General features: G+C 37.9%; 1 protein-coding gene across 5 annotated transcripts in view; it reads right to left on the bottom strand.

The window, feature by feature from the left end:
• OSBPL9 (oxysterol binding protein like 9) overlaps positions 1–19,098 on the bottom strand; it is a 163,764-nt gene that overhangs the window by 101,365 nt on the left and 43,301 nt on the right. For all 5 annotated transcript variants that reach the window (XM_045064513.1, XM_004774474.2, XM_004774476.2 and 2 more), the window contains exon 3: positions 13,075–13,153. In XM_045064513.1, the coding sequence (XP_044920448.1) occupies positions 13,075–13,153 (79 nt within the window). The remainder of the gene's footprint in view (positions 1–13,074; positions 13,154–19,098) is intronic.

Below are 19,098 nucleotides of genomic sequence, written 5' to 3'. Positions count from 1 at the left end.
AACTAGCCTAGTGCCTAGTATACAATAAACACTCAAATATTTGTTGGCCATAAAAATGAATGACTAAATGGATGGAGGGAAGGAATAAATCTGAACACTGGTATTTTTTCAAAGTGCCTATGAGCTGCCCCATGCAGAGCTCTAGGCCCTCCAACCCTCTGACTTCAACCAGATGAATTATACTTTTTCTACCTCACACTTGGTTTCTAAAAAAGATTGCATTTGTTAAAAATGCCTTCATTCCAAGTTTGAAAACCATCGAAAATCTGTCAGTATCACTCCCTTCCTTGAACCATTACACTTACAAGTGTGTATCACTTAATACTTAATTGTCCCTCAAATTACTGTTGAGTTCCCAAAAGTTTCCTGAGGTACGATATTACATTTTTATGTAAGCAGTACTTGCTTATTCAACTTTCACATACCCTACACTTTCTTGTACACTGACTCCTCGGAGGAACATCTGTATTTTTTTAATATCAAGCAACAAATGGACATTTTGTACCACTACACTGAGCTAAGTCTGCCATGCAACAATTTAATACTTGCAGCATCACCATCTCCATTTGAAAACAGCACTCATGCAACCACTTCAATATATTTTGCATTCTATTCCATCATTTTTTTAATTAATAGAAAAATTAAAAGTGTCAATAGGAATGACAGTAAGTGTAAATTTTATAAGCATAATGTAATTGAGAAATCATTATGCATGCTGCAAAGAGTAAATTTGTATTATTAATGGAACACTCCTTAGACTTTGGCACATAAGACTTTGGTCCACTGCCTATATGGCTATTTTTGAAGGAAAGGAATTAAAATGTATGAATACCTCTTATGAATAAATATTGTATAAGGGGGAAGGTATGATTAAGGACTTTGCAGTATGAAGCAGGAATACATCCCCCTCACATTCTACAAGTCTTTGTTCAACTCACAGAGCCTACTTTCATGCATATTTTCAAATACACATTATATAATATACTAATTATTTCCTTTGTATGTCTTCATTTACTCTCCACACTAACACCTACCAAGCCGTGTTCCAAACTGGGTAAAAAAACTCATGGGAATGCAAGCTGGTGCAGCCACTCTGGAAAACAGTATGGAGTTTCCTCAGAAAGTTGGAAATAGAGCTAACCTATGACCCAGCAATCACACTACTGGGTCTACCCTGAAGTTACAAATGTAGTGATCTGAAGGGGCACGTTCACCCAAATGTTTATAGCAGTAATGTACACAACAGCCAAACTATGGAAAGAACCTAGATGTCCATCAACAGATGAATGGATAAAGAAGATGTGGTGTGTGTATATATACACAATGGAATACTATGCAGCCATCAAAAAACCCAAAATCTTGCCATTTGCAACAATGTGGATGGAACTTATTATGCTAAGCAAAATAAGTCAATCAGAGAAAGACAATTATCATATGATCTCTCTGATATGAGGAATTTGAGAGGCAGGGTGTGGGGTCGTTGAGGGTAGGCAGGGAAAAAATGAAACAAGATGGGACTGGGGAGGGAGACAAACCATGAGAGAGACTCTTAATCTCAGGAAACAAACTGAGGGTTGCCCAGGGTTGGGGCTAGTGATAGGGTTGCTGGGTTATGGACACTGGGGAGGGTATGTGCTATGGTGAGTGCTATGAAATGTGTAAGCCTGATGATTCATAGACCTGTACCCCTGAGGCAAATAACACATTATTTATATGTTAATTTTAAAAAGTTAAAAACTAAAAAATTAAAATTAAAAAAAAAAAACCAAACTGGGTAAAAAGTTTATTTAATGGGGTGGCTGGGTGGCTCAGTCATAAGGCATCTGCCTTCAGTTTGGGTCATAATACCGGTGTCCTGGGATTGAGTCCAGCATCAGGCTCCCTGCTCAGTGGGAAGCCTGCTTCTCCCTCTCTCACTCCCCCTGCTCCTGTTCCTTCTCTCACTGTGTCTCTGTCAAATAAATAAATAAAATCTTAAAAAAAATAATTTAATGTATATTAGCAATTTCTCAGATGGTAGGGTTAATGCATGAGTCTAAGACTACTTCCCATTCCCTTTCATCAAAGAAGGATGTGCTAGCAACAACAACCAAGTGGACAAAAGAATGAACAAGTTACCAAACAAGAAATAAACACATTAAAACATATTTTTGAGGGGCGCCTGGGTGGCTCAGTGGGTTAAAGCCTCTGCCTTCGGCTCGCGTCATAATCTCAGGGTCCTAGGATCAAGCCCCACATCAGGCTCTCTGCTCATTGGGGAGCCTGTTTCCTCCTCTCTCTCTCTCTCTCTCTCTCTCTCTCTCTCTCTCTGCCTGCCTTTCAGCCTACTTGTGATCTCTGTCAAATGAATAAATAAAAAAATGAAAAAACAAAAAACCCTGTATTTTTGAGGAGAGGCACTGGCTGACATTCTCTTAAAATGATAACATTAAGTACTGATGCAAGGTGTGATGAAGCAGAGGGAGTATAAACACAATCTCTCTTGAAAGCAATTACAGAGAACTGTTTCAGAAACATTAAAAATATGTATGTCTTTTGTTCTGATAAATTCTCTCAGAATTTACCTATCCTAAGGTAAACAGAGACTTTATTAAAAGACTTATGTGCAAGGATGTTCAACACAGCATTCTTCAAAATAGAGAGGGTGCCTGGGTGACTCAATCGGTTAAGGGTCCGACTCTTGGTTCTGCCTCAGGTCATGAACTCAGGGTAATGAGATCTCACAGCAGGGCTCCCTGCTTTTGGGGGAACCTGCTTCTCTACCTCTCCAACTCGTCTCCCTCCACCCCTCAACCCCACTCACCAGGCATGCTCTCTAAAATATGTAAGTAAATCTTTTTTAAAAAATTAAAAACCTGAAAATTTTATACAGGATAACTCAATTTTATTACACACACACAAATTAAAGGATCAGAAGGAAATCCACAAGCATGTTATGAATAATTATCTCTGGATGATAGGATTATGGTGATTATTAGTATCATCTTTATACTACTCTATATTTTCCCAAGTTTCTATAGTGAGCAGGTAATTTACTACTTAAAAATTATGGAAAAGGGAATGATGGGATAAAAATGTAACTTACTAATAAAAAGTCAAATATCTACTCTAAGCCTAGCTACTCAGTAAGCCCAACAGTCTGTAACTGGCTAAAATTGGAAAAATAATTTCAAATATTCAGTGAGGATCTTAAACAGAAAGCAAATTAAGAAGAGAAAAAGTATACCACAGATATCCAATCTTCATCCAACACAACAAACTGCCAACAAATGAATTCAGTGGCATTTCCCCCACTTTAAGGCCTACATCTAATTAAGAATTATAGTTGATTTACCTCCTTTACACAAGATCTTTTTAAATGGTTATCTTGTTTTGAGGAGGGATTATCATGTAAAAATCAAAAATATGAAACTGCAGGGGGAGATTTTTCAAAAAATCATTAATAAGATAATGAATTTGTTTACTAATAATAAGGCTAGGATGATTATTTTAAAGCAAAAGACACTTAAGCCTACAACCACGGGTTTGTCTAATGATGTACTATCTATCTTTCTAAATGATTAATGTAAAAATGTACCATGTTGCACTGATTAATATTAATGCAGTCGGGACGATGTTGCCCTAATATACTTGATCAATAAAACTTTCCTGAAATAAACCCTTTCCTTTACCACTGGGCTGATTTGTAGTAATTCTGCATTTGAATAAATGAGAAAGCTCTAATGGATGGAGTTGAAAAGGTCAACTATCAGTCCAACCACAGATAACTTCTACTAACACACAATTCCTGAAGATTCTTCTAATTTAAAGATTTTTTTTAATGTTTAAAAATACTGTATTTTGTCTTATGCAACTTGTGTTGTTTTAAAAGTATATCCAAGTAAATTTGCAAACAAATTTCATACTTGAAATCATTTTGGAGAATATACTGCCTAAATGACATCTTCATTTAGGAACTAAAACATCTAATTTCCATCTTTAAAAAATTTAGATTTATCACACACCAGGTTTGCTTAACCCAAGACACCCCCTCTAAGTAGGTTAGGGCATACATAGTAAGATAATCTAAGATCAAGACCAGGTCACTCATTTCACTCATATATAATTTGAAGATATTCCATCTAACGTCTAAGGGTGTTAGGAGAGGAAATTGGAATAACATGTGAAACCACTGGATCCAGACCAATGGCTCTCAAACTTCATAGTACATCAAAATCACTAGAGGGCCCATTCCCAGAGTTTCTGATTTTGCAAGTCTGGAGCCAGACCAGAGAGATTCCCTTTTTCTAACAAGTTCCCAGGTGATGCTGATCCTGCTGGTCCAATAGCACACTTCAAGAACTACTGATCTAAGGGCGCCTGGGTGGCTCAGTGGGTTAAAGCCTCTGCCTTCGGCTCAGGTCATGATCCCAGGGTCCTGGGATCGAGCCTCGCATCAGGCTCTCTGCTCAGCAGGGAGCCTGCTTCCTCCTCTCTCTCTGCCTGCCTCTCTGCCTGCTTGTGATCTCTCTCTGTCAAATAAATAAAATCTTTAAAAAAAAAAAAAAAAAAAGAACTACTGATCTAGACAGACCTGAGCACTAATCCACCAATCCTGACACTTAATTTCTCTAAACCTGTTTCTCTAACTCTAAAACTACCCTTATTGTTGAGGAGTTGAACTATGGAAGGAATGTACAGTGCCTATTGAACATTGTGCCTGGTTCTTAACAGGTATTTGGTAATAGTAATGGTGATTGTTGTTACTACCTTCACTACAAAGTAATGGAACATGCAGAACACTAATACCACAAAAAAAATTTTTTTTTAATTGCATTAAACTGCATTGTAATTTAAAGTTCCTTATGTTTTACATTAATTCCTTTTCTGATAAAATTATAAAAGTTAATTATAAACTAGTTAACAAATTTCTACAATAACTATTTTGTAGCACTTAGGAGAATGGCCCTAAAGCACAACTGTTTGTGTTCAAATACCAGTTCTGCCTTGCAAAATCTGTCTATTGACAGTTTCCTTATCTGTAAAATAAGAATAGTAATAGTACCTACATCATAAGATCATGAGAACAGAGTTAACACAAGTAAAACTCTGTATAGTGTTGGCATAAAAAAAAAATCCAATAAATGCAGCTATCATTATTATCATTCCAATACACTATAAGTAACACTGTAAATCCTTATATATAAAGCATTAAATAGACACAATTTTATTTGAAGGTAAAATTCAAATGACTGGGTATTTTTCTAATTATTAGTGTGAACTAATAGTCTTAGTGTGAACTACCTAGTCTTCTATTATTGGATTAAGCCATATGAACTGCTGACAGGCAACTGTAAATACAGTATTTGCACAGGTTGAAACTAATAGCTTTCATCCCAATCTCTCCGAACATTCCTTTGAGCCTGTTGATGGTTCCTCTCTAATGTGCTCCCAGATTTGATCTTAGCTCTCTTCTGATTCAGATCTCCCAGAAAGGTCATACCCACTATTCTACAGAGACTGAAAATATAGAGAGGTTTTATCTAGCCCACAGATGCATTTCATTCGCTTACACAGTTTGTTGCTGTTATTGTTTAATTTAGAGATTTAACATACACATACTCAAATCACACACACACACAAAATGTCTGATTTTCTGGCTTCTACTGAAAAACCTGATAATCTGCTAACACTGGACAAGCATTACCAAAAGCCTACAACTGTCTGGAACTAAGCAGCAACTAACCCTTCAAACACGGCATGAGCTTTCCAAATTGCTAAAATCTTCATCTAGTTTTACCCCTCACTCATTTACTTATCTGCCTAGCTCTTAGGCATTCAATTTCTCAACTGCTAGTTCTACTTACTGGTAGCCACAGATCTCCATCTTCAGTGCAAATTTAGATCCAATTGCCATCACCATCTATAGCTAGATGTGTCCCACAGACATAGGAGATCCCTCACCAACCGTTCCTGTTTCCCTAGCTCCTCAACTTCAGATATTGACAACATCCAAACAGCAAGCCAAGCCAGGAACACTACCTTTATGACCCCCATTCTCTCACCTCCCATTTCCCAGCAGTCACTAGTTTCTACAGATCTCAAGTCTAAAATCTCAAGTCTATTTCTTCTTCTCCTTCCCCATTACTACAGCTTTAACCCATTCAGGGCCTTACCAAACAATCACAACTATTTATCTAGAGCCCATGTTTTTACTCTTTCTCTTCTCTGCTTAAAACTCTGCTTTGCTGGCTCTTCACTGACCTCAGGATAAAAATGTAACTTCTTTGTATTAGATGTACACCTCTGTCTCATCTCATCATTCTAGCAGTACCAAACATTTGTAGTTCTCTGAACACACTGGCAGCAACATATTTCCATGCCTTTGCACATGCTACAACATCTCTCGGCCTAACAAACTTCTTCAATCTTTAGAAGTCTGCCACAGAGAAGAGCTAAAGAGGAAGAGGAGGGAGAAAGAACCCGGTGATAGGAATCTTTTTATTTTTACATTATATGCTGCTGCTGCACATCTTGACATTTTTTACAGTTACTGTTACTTTTATTTTTTTATTTTATTATCATTTTTTGAAGATTTTATTTATTCATTTGAGAGACACACACACAACGAGTGAGGGAACACAAGCAGGGGAAGTGGGAGAGGAGAAGCAGGCTTCCCGCCAAGCAGGGAGCCCAATGGAGGGCTCGATCCCAGAATCCTGGGATCATGACTGGAGCTGAAGGCAGATGCCTAATGACCAAGCCACCCTAGGCATCCCATATAGTTACTGTGATTTTTAATTTTGATTATAAAAATAATCACCTGGTAACAAAAAATGCTACTCCTCTGTAAAACACAGAGTAACTGTCTTTTTTGCCTCCTCATTATTTCAGTGTCTTACACATATTTCCACTGTGAGAGCACCTTTCATATTTCAGTCCAATTACTTCTTTACAAGCTCCCTGTCATCATGGCCTAAATCGTATATACCAGTATACTCTCAGTTCTGAGAATGGGGAATTACACATACTATATACACAATTATGTTTGAGCTCAATAGCCAGTCTAATACCAAAACTGCTTTCCATTTACTGTCTAATAAAGAATCTACATGCAAATAACTTTAGCTGACAGATAAGAAAGGGAATGATTTTTTCTGCCCTGTTCAAGAAAAAAGAGGCAGTTCATAAAGATAAATTAGCAAATATTTTTCATCTCTGAAAGGACAGAGTGAAGTTGTAGTTTTCAAACCTGTTTAAAGCTCTAACATGCTAGATTGTAATTTCAGTGATTACTTATATATTTTTTTTTCTCAAATCTGAAGTTAAATTAAATTGACTTTGTTTTGGGGTGCCTGGGTGGCTCACTCAGTTAAGCATCTGCCCTAAGCTAAGGTCACAATCCCAGAGTCCTGGGATCGAGCCCCACATCAGGCTCCTTGCAGAGGGGGAACCTGTTTCTTCCTCTGCCTCTGCCTGCTACTCACCCTGCTCGTGCTCTCTCTCTTGCTAGCTCTCTCGCTGTGTCAAATAAATAGAATCTTTTTTAAAAAATTAACTTTGTTTTGATAATTTTATGTTTCAGGAAGGTTTGTTTTTTTTTTCCTGGTACCAATCCTCTTTATTATAAACAAATGATGTTTCACCATACAGGATATGGAGGGTAGCTAGAAATTTAAACCACAATGGAAATGAAGGTGATAGGTAACAACCTACCTACATATATTTTCATACACTTGGCCTTCTTTCTTGTTGCTATGGATGAACTGTCTGTGTTCTTAACAAAAGGCAATGCCTCCTCCACCTGTGTATTAGATACCATTCTCTCTAGCCTTCTCAAGAACAGTCATCCAGCAATTCTCCCCCTACTCTGTTGCATCAATTTTCCCGTTTTTACTGAAACACTGCCAGTACCACAAAAACATGCTCTTATTTCCCTTATCACATGAAAAAATTTGTTCTCACTCCCCTCTCCAGCTACTACCATATTCTCGCCTTCCCTTTACAGCAGAAGTTGAAAGCACTGTTTATTTCTATCTTAAAATTGTTCTTCTCGATATCCAAATGGCCAACAGACACATGAAAAAGTGTTGCACATCACATGGCATGAAGGATATACAAATCTAAAACCACAGTGAGATAGCACCTCACACCACTCAGAATGGCTAAAATTAGTAAGTTAGGAAACGGCCGAGTGTTGGCGAGGATGTAGAGAAAGGGGAACCCTCCTATACTCTTGGTGGGAATGCAAGCTGGCGCAGCCACTCTGGAAAACAGTATTGAGGTTCCTCAAAAAGTTGAAAATAGAGCTACTCTGTGACCCAGCAATGGCACTACTGGGTATTTACCCCAAAGATACAAATGTAGTGATCCGAAGGGGTATGTGCACCCCAATGTTTATAGCAGCAATGTCCACAATAGCCAAACTATGGAAAAGAACCTAGATGTCCACCAACAGATGAATGGATAAAGATGATGTGGTATATATATGCAATGGAGTATTATGCAGCCATCAAAAAAAAAACCAAAAACAAAATCTTACCATTTGCAATGATGTGGAGGAACTAGAGAGTATTATGCTAAGGGAAATAAGTCAATCAAAGAGAAAGACAATTATCATCTGATCTCACTGGCAATGAGGAATTTGAGAAACAAGACTGAGGATCATGGGGGAAGGGAGGGAAAAATGAAACAAGATGAAACCAGAGAAGAAGACAAACCATAAGAGACTCTTAATCTCAGGAAACAAACTGAGGGTTGCTGGACTGGAAGGAGTCAGGGGGATGGGGTGGCTGGGTGATGGACTTTGGGGAGGGTATGTGCTATGGTGAGCACTATGAACTCTCTAAGACTGATGAATCACAGTCGTGTACCCCTGAAACAATTATGTATTAAGAAAAAAGAAAAAAGAAAAAAAAATTGTTCTTCTTGGGATACGTGGGTGGCTCAGCCAGTTGGGCAGTCAACTCTGGGTTTTGGCTCAGGTCATGATCTCACAATCAGGGGATTAAGCTCCATGTCGGGCTCTTCACTCAGCATGGAGTCGGCTTTAGATTCTCTCTTCCTCTCTCTTTCCCTCCAGCTTGCATGCACTCTCTCTCTCAAATAAATAAATAAAATCTTTAAGAAAAAAAAAAAAGAAGTTGTTCTCAAGGTTATCAGTGGACTCCGGAATTGTTAAATCCTCTGATCCCTTCTCATCCCTCAACTTAGTTGATCTATCAAGGAGCATATGACACAGCTGATCATGCTTCTCCCTTTTTAGAAATACTCTCTTGGCTTCCAGGCTATTGCATTCGCCTAAGTTTCCCCCTCCTTTTTCATTGCTTCTTTTCAATCTTCTCTGCTAGTTTTACCTCAGCTCCGTTCTATTTACATAGATGCTGGAATGCTTCAGGGCTCAAGACCTAGACCCCTCTTGTCTCTCTACACTTACTCCTAAATTCTTGTGGCTCTAAATACTATCTATATGCCAATGACTCCCAAATTTATTTCTTCAGCATGAACTTTTCCCCTAAATCTGACACTTCAACTGCCTATTTGACATCTGTCTGGATGTCCGACAGGCATCTAGAATTGTTTGTAAGCATGTCCAAGGCTAAGCTTCTGATGCCCACATCCCCTTCCCCAAACTAATTCCTCCAATAGTCTCCCCATCCCAGTTAATGGCAGCTCCACTCTTGTGGCAAGCCAAAAATCCTGGTGTCAACCTAGACTCCTTTCTTTCACATGCTATAGTTTGACCTTTGAAATACAGTATCATATGACACACTACTACTTAACAATATAAAAGAAACAAACTACCAATACATGTAACAACATGGATGACTACGAAAAACATTATGATGAGCTAAAATAAAGCCAGACAAAAGAGAATACATAAGGTAGGACTCTATTTACATGAAACTCTCCAAAAGAAAAATCTGTAGTGATAGAAAGTAAATCAGTGGTTGCTTGAGGCCAGCAGCTGGGAGTAGATACTGGAAGAAAAAAGGAATCTTTCGGATGATATTAATGTTCAATTTCTTGATTGTGGTAGCAGTTATGACTAAATAAATTTCTCAATACTCACTGAACTTTACAATGTACACATTTTATGGTATATTAATTATACCTCAAAAAAGTCTATTTTAAACATACATGTGAAAATTTAACCATTTCTCACTGCCTCTCTATCCCAACTGCTACCCTGTGGGAACCACCATCACCTCTCTTCTGAATTACAATAGCCTAACTAGTTTCCCTGCTTCTGTCCCTGGCTCCTACATTTTATTCTAAACAGAGTGGCCAGAGTGATATCGTTAAAAAATCCCATCGTGTTACTCCTCTGCTCAAAACCCTCTAATGGCTTCTCTTTTCAGTAAAATTCAACATTCCTTTTTTTTTTTTTAAGATTTTATTTATTTATTTGACAGAGAAAGACAACAAGAAAGGGGACACAAGCAGGGGGGGTGGGAGAGAAGCAGGCTTCCTGCTGAGCAGGGAGCCTGAGCCCCAGGACCCTGGGATTGTGACCAGAGCTGAAGGCAGACACTTAACAACTGAGCCACCCGGGCGCCCCAAAATTCAACATTCTTACCATGACAGATGAGGCCTCCCATGATCAACTTCTCTGTTACCTTATATACTTCATTTCCCACTACCCGTCCCCATGATTTGCATTCCAACTAGAAATGGCCTCCCTACTGTTCTTCAAATGTGGCAGGCACACTCTTTTGCACTTACTATTTCCTCTGCCTAGTAATGATGTACCACCATCCCCAACAAAGCCTTAAAGCTTCTTCCTTCATTTCCTTCAGGTCTTTCACCACCATCCCAATGAGTCTTTCCCTGGCCACTCTCAAATTACAAAACCTCCCTCTACCTATACACAATCTCACTTCATTTCATTTTCTTCTTTTCTGCTTTATTTTTTTCTCCCCAGGATTTAGCACTCCCTTATTCATATTTTACTAGCATACACACACATACACACAGTATAAGTAACTTTTTATTTCATTGGACTTTCTCCTCTACCAGATGGATGACCCAAAAGGATAAAGAATTTTATGTTTTGTTCAATACTGTATCCCCAGAACTTAAAATAATGCCTAAAATGGATGTTGAACAAATGAATGTATCTCAACAAATTCTAGCTTTCCCTTTAACAGTTGATAGTAAGTAGAATTTGCTTTAGAGATGTCAACTGATACTTTTATTTGCTTTAAAAAATTCCAGTAAATGAAATAAAAACTTCAACATATTTAAGCATATGCTAATATATATCCAGCCAAACTTGCTTTCAATTCTGGATTATTATTATTTTCAATTCTCATTATTGCCAAGAATATATAGAAAGAGGTCCTGGTGAGTTCTTTACAAAAGCCAGATAATGTCATGTTGTCCGAAGCTCCCCTTACTATAACAGTAGAAAATAATCAATCTGACAGTCTCAGAACTAAGAAATCATTTAAAAAATACATTTAAGTCTTATTTACACTTGTTATTTAAATCATTTCAGGAATTAAAGGAATTGTTTTATAAGCAAGTCACATAAATATTGGAATATTTAACATAAATAATCTAAATAAATCAGAAGGTACAGGTGTCCTTGCTCTAGAGGTCTGAGTCTCCTCTCTTTTAAACAGGCAAACAAGACAGCTTCCAGAAGTCCAAAGGAGTTATCTCCTTAATAACGGCAGAGGAGAGAATTCCATACTGCAGCCTTCACCTGCATCTAGGAGCTATTACCTGAAATGCATTTAAGTATTCAGCTTTAATCAAGTAAAGAGTTTCAGCATGGGGATGTTACCTGCTTTAGCTTATAAAAAGCATTATATAGTCAACCTAAAAATAAAGGCCCTGTGCTTTCATAATATTTAAAATGTTCTAAAATTTTAAATGCATGGAAAATTTCAAGAAAGCATCATTAGTTAAGCAGCTCTGAGTAAAGAGTATGACCAAACACCATGAATATTTTAAGAATGCTTTTCCTAAAAGCATCAGAGATACCACTATTGAGTTGTATTGGTTTGTCTCTATCACATATAAGCTGCATCTTTCATTTCTAAGAATCAATTTCTTAAAAGTGAAGAACAATAACTTCAATATACTATAGCAATGGAAGGACAACAGCTGTCTCCACATCTTACATAATATACCTGATCACTGTTAGACCCCATAACCAAAACATTTTTAAACTACAAACTTACTTGATATTTATTTACAACGGTATACCTAGCATCTATCACAGTACATTGTCACTTGTAGTTCAGAGAAACTGCTAACATCTCCAAAGCTTCTAAGTTTCCTGGACGGCTTTAAATGTAAAATAGAGGTTACTCTGGATAAGCAAAATAACAAAAACATTAATAGCAAAGCTAATAAACACTTCTAATAGATGAGAGGTACATTAGGACAGCATCATTAAAATCGGCTTTTATGTGCTGCTTTAGAGTTTTCAAAGCAAGATGAAATGAGAATGATCATACAGTACCTTACCCTTTCTACCGGCGAACCATAGCATGCAATGTCAAAACATAGCAGTGGCAGATGGCATGGGTGTTATTAACTATAAAAAGGATAATAGCAGAGAAATGACGGCTGGCAGACAAGACACAGAAATACAGATGAAATGAATGCAAACTTGCGATTCTTGAAGCAAAGCAAAACCTTTAAAACCAAAGGCTGCCACTAGCTTCAATTTAATTTACATTTTGAGTTCCACACTGACAAACACTGCAACCTTCACAATCAGTCTTTAGACTCTTCATGCAGAGGCAGAACCACACTCCTCGATAAAAGATCAGCAACCTTCTGTAAACACAAGCCAGCAGCAGCAGCAGCCCATTACTCTCTCCCTTCACTGATTTTTATCCTTTAAATGTTTAATCTCCAATTGCAGTGTGATCCACAGTCGTCTCAAATAGATCTGTATCCACTGCAGATACAAATCCCTGCCTAACCTGCAGTACCACTTCATCCAGAACGTTCCCCGTGCACTCATTCATGCAGGATCAGTTGCAAAACCATTCAAGTCATCCAGCAAACACCCAAAAGAGGGAGTAAAGAAGCAGTTAGGGCTGTGAAGAGAAAGAATCTCTTCTTTTAGCTCACCCTGGAAATGGAAGGTTTTCTGATCAACAGTTATTGTGAAGGTGCTGTCGTCCTCATCGTCTATACCAATCACAGCTCCCTGTGAAACAAAGAGCAAAATCCCAATAAGGCAAACAATGACATCAGCAATATTCACTACAGCTACAGCCCTGGAATGCTCAATGCACGGAGGACACTGGCAGTAGGCTAGACACAGAAAGGGGGAATCATTTGCTTAGCGAGGAAGAATTAAAAGAGAGGGATGCCAGAGCTCTGTTAATACTCTGCACAGCTACCTTTTATCCTTGCATAAGGGGCATGGTTGCTGTGAGAGAGGGAGGGGACAAATATAGAAGCTGAGTCTAGAATCTATGTTCAAGAGTCAGCCACTGAGCTTTTCTGAGCTTTGGACTACTCTCTAAAATGGGGAGCCAGAAACCTCCACCACTCCCGGTTATAGTGGGAGGCCAAAGAATGCAGGTCCTCTTCATCCGGCTGCTTCTGTTTACACTTGTTAGTACAGAAATGCCAGGTGACACTTACTTCAAAACATGGTCCCAATCACTTCTTCCACATGTGCTCCCATAACCATTCACACATGGCTCTGCACCTTCCACTGCAATGTGTTTATACGTCTGCCTCCTCCCACTGAACTGCCATGAGATCTTGAAAGTCGAAGACTGTATTATTTATTGATACATGACCTTCAAGTATACACCCAATATGAGTTTTTTAAAATAAAAGCACGAACAACTCCCCAAAAGATGGGGGAGGAGGAGACTGCATTTATTTATAAGTTGTTTGTTTCAAGAAGGTGGACAGGGTAAGTTTCAAATTTTTAAATATTTGTATTCAATTACAAACAGCCCATTAAGACACAGGAATTAGAAGACTGGAAGCTATGCAACACAGGAAGTGTACTGGTTAATGTCCTTAAGAAACAAGTGTCTGAAGTATTTCAGAGAAAAAAGCTAGGGAACATAACACAGGTAAAATGCCCCAGAATGGTAACAAAAGCAGCAGCATGCCAGGACCTTGAAAATGGGGACTGAAAAGAATCAAGGGGCCAAAATACCTAATCCTATGAATAAATGCTACTCATCCCAAAAGGATTAGGTAACAGAGCTAAACATTTGTTAATCTCTTCTCAGAGGTTGTCTAGATAAACCCCAACTCTATCCAAATCCCATCAACTTGAATTATCTTAGTTATTCCTCAGTTTCAGATTGGGTTGGGACTTTTATCCTTGTTTTCAGTTAAGTGTCTCCAGAGAGTATAACAATGATATAATGACTTACCCAAGGTCACACAATTAATGTCACAACCAGAACCACTGGCATGGTACCAACTTATTCCATGACAGCAAACAAAAACACAAGCTCAGGGAGTAAGCATGTGTGGGAGCAGATCATTCTGGTTAACTTAATTTTGTGGTTACTGAGTTAACTTCTAATTTATGATGTATCAAATTTTGCTAAGTTACAACTGAATACAAAAATATGTGCTAGATACAGCTCTAGAGTATATAACAATAGTCCCTGCCCTCAAGGCATTAATGTTGCAGAGGAGGAGATAAAACATGCAAGGAGGTGAGCATGATACAAGGTAAAAAGTGATCCTCTACACGGGTAACTTTGAAAACATTATGCTAAGTGAAAGAAGCCAGTCCCAAAGGACCATAAAATTCCATTGATATGAAATGTCCAAAATAGGTAAATTCATAAAGACTAACAGTACATTTAATGGTTGCCTAGGGCTGGGGGGAGGGATAGAAGTAGGGTAACATCGGGAGTGACTGCTAAAGGGTATGGGTTTCTTTATGAAAACATTCTAAAATTGATTGTGGGAATGGTTGCACAACTCTGTGAATACACTAAAAACACTGAATTGTATGCTTTAAATGGGTGAATTGCACCGCATGTGAATTATATCTCAACAAAGCCATTATAAATCACCCCAGTACCAAATGTTTACTCTTTCTTTTGGGTCTCTTATTGTGAATTTATCAGTTATATAGTCAACTCAGATGGAAACCACTAGGTTCTACAAACATTCTCCTTCATTCCAAAACCACAAGTTGTGTTCATTACACCTCTGAACTATAATCTCAAATATGCCAACTCTTCTTCATCCCATGAACTGCCAATGCCCTAATTCAGGCTCTCATCACTACATGCTTCATAGGCAATCTGTCTCCTTTCAGTCTGGCTACCTTTTAGTCCAGTCTTTGCTATTGCCAGAGTAGTATTTCTAAAGCACAGATTCTCAAATGAGACAAAGATATTTAAAAGCTTCCTTGAAATAATGTGTAAAGTTAACATTTCTTCATAATGCCATTCAAGATTATTCAAAATCTGGCCCAACCAACCTTTTCCCATCATCAACCAGACCCTTCTATCTTTCCACACTCTAGGGGAAAAAACCAAACACACCAAGTAATTGCACTTTTTAAATGTTCTTCCTCAAGCTCAATTTCCAACCATTTTTTAAACAAAAGCAAAACGCTGTATCTCCTCCTAGCTACCACCTCCCATTCCTTGTAGGGTATGTAACTGTATCAGTGGCTCTTCTTCATCTAGCTTTCCCAGAGGAGCTTTTTGGAAACTGTCTGCACCTTAACCTTTCACCCACTCCTGTACTCTAGCTTCTTTCCCACCTACTACAACCACGCATCACTACTACCAAACTATACTCACAGGTCTCCATGACCACTTCAGCACTCTCCAGTTTTGTCATATACCACCAGTAAAAGGCACTGTTGCTGCTGCTGACCACTTCTGTTTTGAAACTCTCCTTCAATGACCCTTAATGACCTAAGCTGTGCTTCAGAAATATTTCTACCTAAATACCTGTGACAACCTATACAGGAGGAAACATTCTTTTCTTGCCCCTTACACTTTTCCCTTCCTCTATCCAAATGCTTCTCTGAAGACCCTGGAAGCTAGCTAACAACCTCCCAGTCCCATCAGGTCTTGCCATTACTCTGAACATTCACCCACACCTATAATCATTCTTGCCTCCTTTTCTACTTGTCACATGAAAAAAGAGCTCCATACCCTATCACCATTCCTTAGGTCTCTCACTCTACTAATTGTCAACTTACTTGACTATTGGCTCTTTCCAATAGCATTTACACATGTTCAAATTCTTTACCCTGTTGAACAACAGCAATCATTTTCAATTACACGTCTTCATCCAGCAGTTCGCATACCCCTCTCATTCGCTTCCAGTCAAGATTATTCAGACTTGCCCAAACTCCTGCCTAAATATTTTTTAACCTCCCATTCCTTGTAGGGTATATAACTGTATCAGTGGCTCTTCTTCACCTTCAAATAAGGGTACCATATGACCTGATTTGCCTGCGACAGTTCAATTATTCCTTTTGTCCTGGTAATAAAAGTAACAGCATCCTGGTTAAGGGTTATGGTCACTCTGCCATAGCCTAGCCTACAGTGTCCTCGGTGATTTGCTCCATGCCTACCTTTCATCTCTTACCAAATGCTACAGCTGGACAGCTTGAGGTTTACCAACTGCCCCAGATTCTCTTCTGCCAAACATCCATCCTTTCCCTTTATTTGAGTTTAAACTATTAATTTTTTACATCTGGCAAAGTGAAACTCCTTTTGCTAATTCACATATAAATTAATATTCTGTTGTTAAGTGAAGTTCTTTACTATGGTAGTCCATCAAAATGCCAAAGTTTTATTTCAACCCTGCTTCCATGGCCCACTGTCCCAACATAATAAAAGCATGTATGTATGTGTGCATGCGCGCATGTGTGTGTATACACACATACATATTTTAGTGACTTTTCATGATTTTTCTTCTGAAGATAAGAGATGATTCAACCTTTCAGGTTATCAGTACTTGGGCTAACCAAGTAACATGCTGCTTCAGGGTCACACTATCCAAGTTCAAGATAAAAAGTAACTGGGTGGCTCAGTGGGTTAAGCCTCTGCCTTTGTCTCAGGTCATGATCTCAGGGTAGGAGGATAGAGTCCTGAATCGTGCTCTGCTCTGCAGGGAGCCTGCTTCCTCCTCCTCTCTCTCTCTCTGCCTGCCTCTCTACCTACTTGTGATCTCTGTCAAATAAATAAATAAAATCTTCAAAAAAAAAGAAAGAAAGAAAAGAAAGTAACTGGAACTGGAGTCTAGTGCAACCAGATGAATTTCCTGACTTTCCCTCTTCTCCTCTCCTCTATATACACAAACATATTTCAGACATGAGTCATAGTTTTGATACCAAAGAAAATTTTACTCTCATGGCTTTGAGGGGAAAAAAAAAAAAAAAAACCAACCCACAAAACAGAGTTCTGGCTATTTTAGAGCCAATCTCCCTTTGCAAGAACAGAAACTGGGTTGGTAAACTAGAAATAAAAAAGAAATGATGACTCTCCTCTGGGACACAGATTGCTCACACAACTCCTAAAAGGAAGGTAGACAGTGCTAAGAATACACAGCACAGCTACTCCCACAGTAACTTCACAATCATGTATTTTCTCCCCCTGGTGAAATATTAGAAATCTCTTACACTCATGTAACACATTTAAATATGGTGTTGGAGATTTAGGCAGAACAGGTATTACTCTTAGAAAACTGAAGCTCAGAAAGGTTTAAAAAAAACACCAAAAACTGCAACCTAAAAAGCAGGAGAATTGAGGTCTTACAATTCCTGATTCAAAGCCCTCTCTTAACACTGCATTATTATAATAAGCAACATTCACTAATTACTTCTACACATTTATTAAATGCCTATTCTAAGTCAGGATCATTAATAGCCAGGGAATGTAAATAGGAATAAAATATATCTCTGCCCTAGAAGAGCACATCACCTAGAGGGAAAAAGGAGGAGTCAACAAAATGGAGGGAAGGAGGAAAGCTTGAGGTTTAGCCTGCTTACCAAAGATGCTGCTGCATGGAGGACCTACTTTAACATCATTCATTGATTCAGTGAGTATTTTATTCTAGGTAATAGTAATAGTACAGCAAACAATTTTTTTTCACTCAATATTGAAATTTGTTCATGTTAAATAAGTAAATACATATATATACTTTATACATATACGTACATATTTATACATATATACATACATATTTTCCATGCTGAGAATATATGTAGGTACACACACAATCCATTTTGAGAATATATATATATGTGTACATTTTACCTGCTATGTAGTATTCCATTATATAAGTATACCACAATGTATCAGTTCTCCTATGCAGAACATTTAGGTTATTTTTAATTTTTCCTATTCCAATAATGCAGCAATAACCATAACTGTATGTCTCTCAGTTACACTTCTGTAAGAACGTGTCAAGCATATGCTCTGAAATGGAATAGAATTCCACTTTTATGTGGAGCTGGGCATCCTTTCAACTTTACTAAATACTCCAAACTGGCTCTCCTAAGTGGTTGCACTGATTTATGTCCCAACCAGCACTGTATTGATTCAGCAGAGTTCCTATACCCCCTAGTCACTAGCCAACACTAAGTATAAACAGACTTGATAAATTCTTGGCAACATAACAAAAATACTATATTCCTGAAGTTTTAATTTGCATTTTCTGTTATCACTGAGAATAAGAACCTGGCAAATGGCAAACATTTATTGCCATTCTTATTTCCTCTTACATGAATTGAGTGTGCATATCCTTTGTACATTTTCTTTTGGGGTATTCTTTTATCTTTTTGGGCATTCTTTTTGTCTTTTGTATGTGTTCTTCAGATTTTATCTTTTTTATCCATTTGTAGGATTTCTTTATATATTCTGGATATTAATCCTTTGTCAGTTCTACACAATGTAAATATCTTCTCTTCTGTCCATGGGCTATTTTTCTCTTTAATTGTGCTGTCTTTTGGTTGGTGGTAATGTTCAAAGGTTTTAAAATTTGAATGCTGTCAAATCTATGAATCTCTTCTATCATGGTTTGTGCTTTAAAACACCCTATTCTGTCTTGACATCATCAAGACTTTCTTCTATACAATTCTTATAAAAATGAATTTTCATTTTATACCTTTAATACTTCTGGAAATTTTTGCAT

This window comes from Mustela putorius, unplaced genomic scaffold (genome assembly GCF_011764305.1).
Source record: "Mustela putorius furo isolate JIRA1106 unplaced genomic scaffold, ASM1176430v1.1 tig00003853_pilon_pilon_pilon, whole genome shotgun sequence".
NCBI lineage: Eukaryota > Metazoa > Chordata > Mammalia > Carnivora > Mustelidae > Mustela > Mustela putorius.
Note: the sequence above shows the minus strand (reverse complement) of the source record. Positions and strands in the feature narration are given on the sequence as shown.